Source organism: Hipposideros armiger, unplaced genomic scaffold (assembly GCF_001890085.2).
Source record: "Hipposideros armiger isolate ML-2016 unplaced genomic scaffold, ASM189008v1 scaffold_171, whole genome shotgun sequence".
Lineage (NCBI taxonomy): Eukaryota > Metazoa > Chordata > Mammalia > Chiroptera > Hipposideridae > Hipposideros > Hipposideros armiger.
In genome coordinates, this window is record NW_017731521.1 from 1,084,542 (window position 1) to 1,097,026 (window position 12,485).

Sequence of the window (12,485 nt, forward strand, 5' to 3'; positions counted from 1 at the left end):
GGGTTGCCATGGGCTACCGTGTGTAGCCAGCAGCCAGCATGAGCGGCCAGCAGCCGCAGTGAGCGGCCGTCCAGAAGCCGGCGACTGATCTGCCTCCCCAGAGAAGAGCACAATGATGGTGCCAACTGGGGCCAGTGAAGCAACATCCTCCACAGCTAGATTGAAGAACAAAACAACAGCAACTTGTCTGTTCCCCTTCCCCCAATTCCCCAGCACTGTTCCCATCCTCCCAATTCCCCAATAAAAATCTTCAAAAAAAAAAAAAAAAATCCAAAAAGACATTTTTATACACTAAAAGTAAATAATTTGAGAGAAAATAAACTATATTATTGTATTTAAATAAACACAAAAAATATATATTTGGATGACGGTTTTAATTTCCCAAATGGTCTTCATGAAGGTTTTGTACTTGGTGGCAACGGTGCTTTTCCTTTATGCTTAGCAGCTTTCTCCATTTTTATCTGTAAATTTAAAATATGAGTTGATATAATAATTTATAAAACATCCTAAAGAAATAAAAGGTTGCACATACCTCATTTGAATTCATGTTTCACATAGTTATTTAGTAGTTATTAAGCTGCTGAGTACTAAAGCCAAAATCTGATAGGTGAAGGAGCTAATTACATTTTTAAAATATGGTTTGATTTCAACTCTACACAAGCATTTTAATAAAAATAACATAATGACTATTGCTTTGGAGAAAATGAATAAATTAATTTTAATTGCCACTAATTTTTTTTTAAAGCTGAACTACTTAACTTTACATCCAGCCTAAGCACATTCCCCATAAGGTTACAGAATACACCTAATCCGGCTGGATTATCTCTGGAACATGGACTGCTTTAAGGATAGTTTCCTATAATTCTGGTTTCTACATTTCCACATTTACCTTCCTAAATATTGTCCTTCTCCATTGTAACTGAAGCAGAGATGAAGCTTGCATACCCTAAGCAGCAGCCTTCTGATCTTTTAGAAACATATAAACCCTTTCCTATGGGAAGAAAGACCCCAGAGAACACAAAACCCACCTGATCACTACCACACACACTCACACATACCAATTCCCAGAGGCAGCACCACTGCCTTACCCCCGCAAGAGAAAATACTGGGCATGGTAGGTGGAGGTAAGGCCTCCTACCTTCTAAGGTGACAGGAATAAAACCAGAAGAAACCTGGTAAAACCACTCTACTCAATCTCATCAAATTGCAGATAACTTGCCAATAATAAAATTGGATGAATCTCACCTGTCTCTTCCCCATTTCCCCCCCCCCCGCCCCTCTGCTCTTTGAGATGGTTGGGAACCTCATTCAGAAATCATACACTCATCACTCTTGCACACTGTATCAGTCAACAGGTCATCTGCAGGACCCCTAGAGAACACCCTATTCTAAGGTAAACAATATATGCTTTGGAGTCAGAAAAGTATTTGAATCCTAACGCTACCATTTATTAACTATTTGCGGCAAGTTGCTTAACAGCTTTCTCGTTTGTAAAAAAGGTCATAGCAATAGGTACTTCTCGCAGATGTCCTCAAGGTGTAAATAAGATCATATATATAAAGATCAAAATACTTAATAAGCACTCAACAAATGCTAGTCCCTTGTCCCACTCATTTAGAGCCATGTGTTAGATTTATAGTAACATCAAAAAAAGAGCAAAAATGCTTAACAAACAGAAGTCAAGAAACTAGTTGCTCGTTTGAAATACAGGTATACCTCGTTTTATTGCGCTTCTGTTTATTGCACTTCACAGATGCTGCATTTTTTACAAACTGAAGGCAAGACCCTCCACCAGAAAAAGATTAGTACACCTTTTATTGTGATACTCGCTTTATTGTGGTGGCCTGGAACCAAGCCCACAGTATCTCCCGGGTATGTCTGTTCAGGCATAACATTGCTTTGTAAAGGGGCTCTGAACCCATCAGATCCAGTTTCCTAATTGTCCCTTTTCCCTCAATGGTGCATGTATTGGTTTTCTGGAGTAAAAGAAGAGTATTAACAATGGTGTACATGTCAGCTCAGAAGAAGTTGTGTAGGTTTAAGCTTCTTAGTTTTTGTACTCCACTAATCATACAGGCTGAAGAGTTTATAAGCTGTATCTCATAAATCCATAAATCACACAAGCCGGAGAGCTATATAAACTGTATCTCATAAATCCATAAATTCTAGGTCTGTATATAATAAGTAGTCTGTGTGGGCCAGGTACATCCTCAGAACATTCACAGATAAGGACTCCTCCCATTATCTTCCCACAAGCAAATACCACTGGCATGTTTTCAAGCTGTCGACACTGCCTGCGCTCCTGGAAGAGGGAAGAAAGGTGCTCTAGAACCCTGTCCCTCATAAGCCTGCGAGGAAAAACTGAAATTCAGCTCTGGATGTATGTGTTTCAAAACCAGATTGATTTGATAGTCTACCCTTGATGATGCTGCAAAAATAGCCTTTGCTTTTCTCACTCTAACCATTTCATCTCCCTCCCTGAGATCCTATTACCACCTCTTTCCCTTAGACCAGAGCTTTCCAAACAACTTTCTGCACTGTCCAATAAGGTAGCCACTAGCTACATGTGGCTACTGAGCCCTTGATATGTGGCTAGTACGACTGAGGAAATAAATTTTAGTTTATTTAAATTTAGACATGTAGAGCCACATATGATGGCTACAGCACAGATACAGAAATTTCCATCACTGCATAAAGTTGTTTTCTAGCTCTGCTTTAAATCATTTGAGGACTCTCCCCTCTACTTCAAAATTCTTCATCAAGAAAACAAAGCCATTCTCTCTGTCCCCTAGTCATTTCTTCCGTTCTTGGATAGTGAATTTATTTAATGGTTTCCACACCTTCAGTCACTCAACAAGCTCTTGTCTAAGAGTTATAGAGGATACAACAAAAAGTGACAAGCCTTTTCTGTCATGGCACTTATTACCTAGTTGGAGAGATAATAAATGCCCACAAAGCAACCATAAAATAATCCTAAGGAAAGCACTTTGGGGAATGTGCCATCCTCCGTACCTCATAAAGCTAACATCCTTTCATCTGGCAATAAACAAAAACAAAACAAAGCTCTCATATGAACACTGCCATGAAACATCAAATGTGTAAGTAGATGACATGCATAAAACCGAATAATACATCCATTTATTTTTTCAATTTTCCATAAGCATTTATTGAAAATGTATTATGTATAAGGCACTGTACTTAGTTAGCTTTTGTAAAAGCCCAAAGAGGACTAAAATACTACACTTATCCCAAGGAGTTTACAGTGCAATGGAGAACTGATGAAAATTATCATTATTGAAATCTGGGGACACATCAATACTGTAACTGTTGAGCCCTGGAAATTGTTAAAATACATTTATGTTTCTTAAAGACTATTAGGTAATTTTAACTTGAGTCTGGATATACCTAGAAGAACTACTAGCTATTATGAATTCAAGATACATATAATTTACAAATCTGCTGATGGTTGATAGTTATTATTGACAATTTTATTTGTATATTTAATTAATCTTAATGACCTCCATAAATTAACCAGTATATTATATATATCATATTATTCATTAGTCCTGTTTCTCTTTGAATTGTTCTAAATAAGCCTCAGGGCCTAACACTAGCTCTAAGTAAAGACTTTATAAATTATTTGTAATGATAATCCACAATCAATATATAATCATTCTATAGTGTCTTTGTTACAAGTAAATGCTTAATGTAAGCAGATTTCCCAACAGACTTACCCTTTCCTGGTACCGTCTTTCAAAGAAAGCCATATCATCCTCTTCAGGTCTCCTTAAGGAAGAAACTTTACTACTTGTACCTACTGATAAGAAAAAAAAAATCCTAAGTGATTTATTTCTATAATTATAAATTCTCCTGAAATAAAGAAACAGAACAAAAACATTCCTCCTATCCAGTGATATTTTTCAAACCAGAAATGGTCTAAATGGAGAATTGATCCTACTACCTAATGGTTTTTTAGAAAGTAGAACATCAGTAAGACAAAAGTAATTTTCATTGGCAAACATTCTCCAAGTATTCAACTGGTTCATATTAAATAATAACATACATTGTAGCTATTTCATATAAGAGCACATTTAACTTTGTTCAACTACAGTTTACATGTTAAAGCTAAACTAGAAATTCATGTAACACTGTAACAGATAATGAACATATAATTTACTTTATATATAACATATAATGAAGTAATTATAGAAATGCTATGGGCTGAATGTTTGTGTTCCCCCAAAAAATACATATGTTGAAATCCTAATGTCCGATGGGATGGTCTTAGGAGGTGGGGTCTTTGGGAGGTACTTAGGTCATGAGGATGGAGCCGTCATGAATGGGATTAGTGCCCTTAATAAATGAGACCCCATGGAGATCTCTCAACCCTTCCACAATGTGAAGACACAAGGTGGCACTGGCTACGAAGCCGGGAGAGGACCCTCGCCAGAACACCACCATGCTGGCACCTTGATCTTGGATTTCTCCGCCTCCAGAACTGTGAAAAATAAATTTCTGTTGTTTATAAGCCACCCAGCCGATGGTATTTTATCACAGCCACCCAAACAGACTGAGACATTTTGTGAAGGCAAAATGTTAAGGGATGATACTATCTGTTTTGAAATTTTTCAAAGCTAAAAGAATTTTAACCATTTCCCATGGTATTCACTTCTTAAAACTAATCAAGTACAAGTTTGTGTGCTGAAAGAAATTTTAAATTGCTTCAGAAGGAAAATCTGATGTTCTCTGTAGGTTCACCAAGAGGCCTGTTTCATGAAAAGTTCACCTTCATTTCAGATGAATGTCTTGGTTGGGTGTCTTCATATCCAAAATAGAGTATCAACCTGAACACCTGTTCTAGTTTTTAAAGCACACGAATTTACCCTCAACCAGCAACATAAAAATCACATAACTCCAGACAATCATCACAGAATATATAACCACACTCTGTCAACTATCTAACACAAAAAGCCTTGTTGAGAAAAATTGCATAAAATACATGCTGTCTATCCATTCATCTGAAAACTTTGGGTCTTTCCCTGGATCATGTTGGACCATCTGAGCTAAGCCTTTGGCAGAATCACCTTCGTTGAGTTGCATTTTAATGGTATATTACCATTTATCTGGTAAAATAGTGTACTACCACATTTATCAAAGGTGACTACTAGAAATAAGCAACCATATGCTGCATTTGCTAAAAAAAAGTTTCTAAGGCTTTGGGCCACTGCATCATTGAGGGTCACTATACATCTTTAAATTCCAGCATTGGTGTAACTTTCATTCGCACTGAGGAACTCACATTTCCTCCTTTCTAATTATGAAAAGTATTTAACTGATGGCACCTTCCTTTGTGCTTTGAAGCAGGAATGCCACTACATTCAGTCAAAACTGAAGCTTAATACAGCAATTGCATCAACCTTGAAAGTTGTGTCCTTTTACTTGGTTTTGATTTTCTATCTCTATTTTATCACTGCTTCATTGTGTGTTGCTTTTGTAAGCATCAGCCTTAACATCTCTTGTGTAGAAAATCAGGGTACATGAAAAAATTAAATGAAAATATAAATAAACCAAAGAAAATTCTCATTTTAAAATATTTTTGAATATTCAATACCTAATAAAAAATAGAGTCCTTCGTCAATGTTTTTATTCTTGCTTTCAATAAAGAAATAGAACACTACTGCTTAACAATGAATTCATTTTTAATGTGTAATTTATAAATGATAAAACTTTGCTAACCTATAATTATCACTGGATTACATCCTGTTTGGGAGAGCCTAAAAGATCAAGGCAATTAGTCCACTAGAGGGCTGTCTTATTCAGACATCAAAGCAATGACATACCAGAACACAGTTTTACAACATCAAATTATTGTATATCAGAAACCTCATAATTCTCAGATGTAGCAATTTTTCCCAATTAAAAAAATGAAGTTTTTTGCTTTTTCTCAGTGCCTGATCAATAGAAAAATCAAATAATAATCAAGTGATGGAAGGAGAACTGACTCTGGGTGGTGAACACACAATATGCTATATAGCTGATGTATTACAGAATTGTACACCTGAAACCTATGTAGCTTTACTAACAATTGTCACCCCAATAAACTTTAATAAAAAAATTAATTAATTTAAAAAATGATAACCAAATTGTGCTAATACTGGAGGAAAAAGAGAGGTATCTAGAAAATTAACCAATCTATAGTCGTATTTTCTACATCTGAAAATATTTCTCAATTTAATTTCATTACCATCTGTTAGTGTTTCTGGAGAAGAACTAGATGCTGCTTGAAATGCTTTTAGAAAGGGGTGGTCTGTGGCCGCAACTGGAGAGTCTAAAAATTCAGCTGAAGGTGCACCTGATAAAATACATAAAGAATGAAAATTAAATCTCTATTTGTTAGGATACAAAAACGATATTTCAAATGTGAAATAAATTAGAACCTCAGCAGAGTCATTAGGAAAAAACCTTTCCATCGAAAGGAAAGTTTGACTTAGGTTTACCTGCCATAGAAAGTAAAGGCAAATGGATAAAAGTGTTTTTGTATTTCTCAGAGACATTTTTCACGCACAAAAAAAATTACGTGCAAATGTAAATGTCATCAAGGAAGTACAAGACCTTAACATAGTCACAAAACACTATCAAAAGGAAGGTGATAAAGAACCTCTCATTGAAGAGGGCAGAATATTTTTACCCTATTCCTCACTGGAAAATCATCTAAAACCAAAGTATAAAAAAGAAAACTTTTTCAATGCAATGAGGAAACATCCCCAACCCTATCCACAAAATACAGACCAACTGCTAAATACATTAACTTTTAGAACAAAAGGAAGGAAGCTACAGGGAAAATTTATAAGTGCTCTATCTTCTTCAAAACCACCACCTTCCCCACATCCCTATCTCCATCCTGTGGGTAGAGGGAAAGAAAATAAATTTTTACACCTATTTGGTTTTAAAAGTTAGTCCTTTCTTACAACATAAACAGTGTGGGGCAATTGCTCAGCCTTTCAGGTTCCCACCCCCTCCTTCTCCAGCTCCTCTCTCATGTGGCTTGTGGGAGGCCCAGGTCCAGTCAAGCCCACGTGCTGTCCTCTGGTTGCTGCGTGCACTCCAGATCTCAAATGTTCAAGGCCGGCCTAAGTTGTAATTTGGTCTTTCAGCTTGGTAGGAGCTGTAGCCTCACACTGGCTCTCAGAAGCACAGGCTCCTCCATGCCTGTCACTTCTATTGAAGCCCCCAGGGCTCAGGGGACCCACCTCTAACTCTGCTCTGGGTCACCCTTGCCCCTTGCTATGACAGATTCCATACATAGCAGGCACACTGCCTCACAGCTCAGTTAAGAGCTGGGAACTACTGGACTCCTTCCGCATTGTAAAGGAACCAAATGTCAGCGGTTACCTCTGTCCAGGATTCTACAAGGCTAACAGAGCAGAAGTCCCTCTACCCCAGGCTCCCCTATATCTGAAATCAAGATACAAATATCTTATGTTTCCTCTCCTCACTCTGACCTTTCTTCACCTCACCTTCCCTCAGGGGCCAGGAAGGACAGGTTTTCTTTCTTTATATTATACAGATGATTAAGTGATAAAATACTAGAAGTCACAAAAAGGCCAAGATGCCAACTACTACGACTATTACTTAGCATTGATCTCAAAGTAACAGCCAGTAAGAAGAGTCAAATTATTGGAAAGGAAGAACAAAACCATCATTTGCAAAATCAACTAAATGTTTATTTAAAACTCTAAGATTAAGTACAGTAATAATGACTGGTAACAAAAGCAGCATAAAACATTTGCTTTTTTATAAACAAACAATAATCAGCTAGAAAATATAAAGGAAGGGGGAAAACCCATGAATGCTAGCTATTAAAAAATGATGAAATACCTAGAAATAAAATTAAGAATTGTGTGGGACTTTTATGAAGATAACTTCAGAATTCCACTTAGCTCCACAGAAGACAAATCAAAAGACTTAATATTTTAAAACATCAATTCTTCCTACATTAATCTATGCATTACAGTGCTTTTGTAATAATACAAAAACATAGAAAAAATATGTCATGACTTTTCCGACAACCCAATAGAATGTTTTCAAAAAATGATGCCAAAGTTCTGAAAAAATTAAAAGGTAAGAATAAGTCAAAAAAATTCTGAACAAAATGAAGTCATAAATATTATTATAAAACTGTAGTAATGAAAACAATATGGCAGTTGCACAGAAATAGACAACAATGAGGCCGACTAATAAGCCCAGAACAACTTCTGGATTGAGCCAAATCCTATCACTTATAGCTGAATAACACAGAACAAAATGTTTTACTTCTCTGTGCTGAGTTTTCTCATCTGTAAAACAGGATTAATAATAGCACCCAACTCAGAGCTGTTGTGATGATTAAATGAGGTACAGATATAAAGAGGTTGGAACAACTGGCAGTACAAAGCGGCAATCATCAACAACGTCATTATCATTATTTTTTGCGACTGGTAATTGAGTTTTCTGTAACTACTGCATTGCCTAATAGAATCATGCACCTATGAAAATTGAAAAAAGATTTGTTTATGGAATTTAACAAGCTAGTTGTAAAGTTACTTAGAAGAGAAAATATACAAATATATCAGGGGCAATCTTGAAAAAAAAAACACAAACAGGAGGAATTTACCATACCAAATATCAAAACACACTATGAAGAAGAACAACTAAAAATATGTAATATTGGCACAGGATAGACAAATAGGCCCATAATATGTCCAAATAGGAACAAAATGTGATAGAATATGATAAAGGTAAAGTTTCAAATTATATGGGAAAGATCATCATTTTGGACAAAAACTGAAGTTATACACACCTCACACTTGCATACAAAATAAATTCCAGAGGCGTGAAAAAGCTAAATATAAAAACAAAAAAATTAAGTATTAAAGTAAAATGAAGGAGAACATACTTATAAAATTGGAGCAGGGAAAGCCTGTCTCCAAAAAAAAAGACTAAAAGACAAATGACAGATTGGAAGGAAATATCTGCAAAAGAAATAACAAAGGATTAGTATACAGAATCTATAAGAATACTTTCTATAAATCAATGAGAAAAGATAAAAATATAAAAATGGGCAAAGTATGTCAACAGACAACTAACAAAGTAAAATGGCTAGTAAATGTGAGATGACTCTCATCTCACTAATAACCAGAGAAATCAAACTGAAACAATGATAGCATTTTCACACATCAGACTGGCAAATAATTAAATTTAATGATGTCAATGATCAGCATAAATGTGAGGAAATAGATTAGTTAGAACATCACCAGAGGAACTGTAAACAAGTACAGCACAGCATGTTTGGAGGGCAATTTGACAGAATGTATTAAAATTTCACATGTGCACACACTTCAACCCAACAATTCTACTTCTCAATATCTACTTTAGGGTCAAATTCACATGGTATACAAGGAAGCAAGTTAGCAGGACTGTTTGTAAAGACAAAATAAAGTGGGGCCGGCTGAGTGGCGCGATGGTTAAGAGCTCGCTTGGGATGCCAGAGGGCCCCGGTTCGGATCCCACATGTGGGGGCCAGTGACACTGCCCTCCACAGCTAGGATGCTGAACAACAGCTCAACCTGGAGCTGGGCTGCCCGTGGGTCGCCGGCGACGGCGTGGGCTGCAGTCCCTGTGGCAGTAGATTGCAATGGGCTACCGTGTGTGGCCAGCAGCCAGCGTGAGCGGCCAGCAGCCGCAGTGAGCGGCCGTCCGGATGCCGGCGACTGATCTGCCTCGCCAGAGAAGAGCGCAATGGTGGTGCCAACTTGGGCCAGTGGAGCAACGTCCTCCACAACTAGATTGAAGAACAAAACGACAGCAACTTGCCTGTTCCCCTTTCCCCAATTCCCCAGCACTATTCCCATCCCCCCAATTCCCCAATAAAAAAATCTTTAAAAAAAAAAAAAAAAGACAAAATAAAGTGGAAACAATCTAAAAGCCACAAACATGGAAATGGTTTACAGAAACATATATCTATAATGTGGAATACTATGCAGCAGTTAAAAAGAATTAAGTAGACTTGTGTGTCCTGACATATAGGCCTTCAAAATTTTTCTAAGTTAAAAAGAAGTAAACTATAAAAATGTATGTTAAAAAGAAAAACTCCTATCAATTGATGGGAATTGATTCTTTCCCAGAGGGTAAGCAAATTACCCTCTGGGAAAGAATCTGGGGTAAAGACAAGGGTTCAAGGGGGCCTTTTACTTCATTTCTATTGTTTGAATCTTTTATAACAAGAAAATATTCATTTACATTTATGTAATTTTTGTAATTAAAAAAAAGTAGAATACATGCTTGTTGTAAAAAAAAAATCTACACACAAAATCTAAATACAAAAGTATTTAAAGTAGCTAGAAACCATATTCTTCTCCCCAATCCCACTCAACTCAGAAGGATCCAATTACCTGCAATGGTCTGAGATATATCCAGTTGAACTTTTCCCTATATTACTTAAAACTTCTATGTATACAAGCAAATGTAGATATTATATACAAACATCCATGCATGTGAGCACATATTAGAGGTGTGATTACATCTGCATATTCACACATGAACAACAAGCCTTCATTTTCAAAATGGTTAAAATGCCAAAATTGTATATACTAGGGTAATAGTTAGGCAAACTAGACCACATCAAATAGAGGAAATTTATTCAGCTATCACAGACAATAGGGTTGTGGGTTAGGATTTGGATACAAATACTAGGATAGGACTGATCTTTTATGTTTTCTAAATGTTCTGTAATGACCATCTACTGTATAGTGTCAATAAAACATTTTTTAAAAGATAAAAACCAAATGAGAGAATGTTTTCTGGGAAAAAAATGAAGACTATAAAGTGCTAAACAAATAGAAGGCTTCACTATTGTTAGCACACATAAAAACAGTATGAAAAGCCCACATTTCTGTAACATCACTTACCAATTCCACTGTCATCTAACCGCATGTAGCCTTCTGCCAGTGAGCTGAAGCCAGTCAGTCCTCCCATGGCTGCATAAGGAACATCCCGTCCCACTGGTTTTCCTTGGGCCAGTCTTTCTTGCTTAGTTTCCACTACTGTGTCGTGGGCATATGCAGGCTGACCACAAGCACAAGTGAAGCAGCTATGGAATCCTGAACACTTGGAACCTGAATCAAGATGTGAAGAAAGTCAAATGTTTTTAAATATAGGCACTGAGCTGTCTGCCCTAAAAAGGCTCAGCTTGGCCAAAATCACCCGACTCTTAGGTCCCTCATACGCTGTCCTCCGGTTCCTGTAACTCTTACCTCCAGCCCCTGAACTCCCTCCCAGCCACTGCTCTTGCGTCTAAAAAACACTAAAGTGGTAAGGGAGTATGTAGCAGGAAAAAATATGTTGGAAAAACCAACTAGGACTAAAAGAAATTGGGCTAAACACTGAAGAGCCAGAAAATGAAGGCCCTCTCCTCAAATACTGAGTTATTAATAAAAGCAGGTATGGTGGGGACAGTCCAGTGGTCAGGACAAGGCGAAGAGATGAAACCGCCCCATGGATCAATGCCCCATAAAAGCCATATTGGAAGGCCAACACATAGACATAGAAAGGATGCAATGGAATACTGTTTAAAAAAGGAATGAAGTACTGATACATGCACAACATGGATGGATCATAAAAACATTATGCCAAGTGAAAGAAGCCAGTCGCAAGGGACAACACATTCTATGAGTCCATTTATATGAAATGTCTGGAATGGGCAAATCGATACAGACAGAAAGTAGATTACTGGTCACCTAGAACTGGGGGAATGGAGGAATAAAGAACAGCTGCTAATGGGCATGGAGTTTCTTTTGAGGATGATGAAAGTATTCTAAAATTTATTGTGGTGGTGGTGGTTGTACAACCCTGGGAATATTTTTAAAACCCATTAAATTGTACCCTTGAAATGGGTAAGTTAAATGGTATGTGAATTATATCTTAACAAAATTGTTATATATAAAAAAACAAGCCCTATTGAAATGGAGGCCAGAATAAGCCATTAACAAAATCTTTACACCTTCACACTTCTGACAAATGTGTATGGGAACCAAGGCACGTAAGTTTTATCCAACTATGTTCATACTTAGCCATTGAAACACATTTGTTCCTGCCACTGCCATTTAAAATGTTTTCTAGTTCATCATGAGATTTCAATTCAAACTACTACAAAAATAAGTGAAATACTATCTCCTGAAGAAAAATACTGGACTAATATCCTACCTATTTCAAAGGGTTTTTTAAAAGGATGATCCAGTGTAAGGGCATATGGGATGGGGGCTGCAATTTGGGTATAGGTATTGAGGTAAGGGTGCTACTGTATAAAAAGTGTTAAAATTATGTTACATTTTGCTTTTCCCATCAGCCTATGTTTTAGGCATAACAGAATAATCTACCAGCAAATTATAAAATTTTTCTCAACTTAGAAAATCCTTTTATAAACCTATCAATAGAATTTAGTTGACAAA

General features: G+C 36.7%; 1 protein-coding gene across 4 annotated transcripts in view; it reads right to left on the reverse strand.

The window, feature by feature from the left end:
- Positions 1-264: 264 nt before the first annotated feature.
- Positions 265-12,485, reverse strand: part of LOC109387875 (coiled-coil domain-containing protein 126) — a 62,124-nt gene continuing 49,903 nt past the window's right edge. For all 4 annotated transcript variants that reach the window (XM_019652029.1, XM_019652027.1, XM_019652026.1 and 1 more), the window contains 4 exons: positions 10,947-11,153; positions 6,245-6,352; positions 3,735-3,817; positions 265-461 (listed from right to left, as the gene is read on the reverse strand). In XM_019652029.1, coding sequence (XP_019507574.1) covers positions 393-461; positions 3,735-3,817; positions 6,245-6,352; positions 10,947-11,153 — 467 coding nt within the window. In that variant the 3' untranslated portion in view covers positions 265-392. The remainder of the gene's footprint in view (positions 462-3,734; positions 3,818-6,244; positions 6,353-10,946; positions 11,154-12,485) is intronic.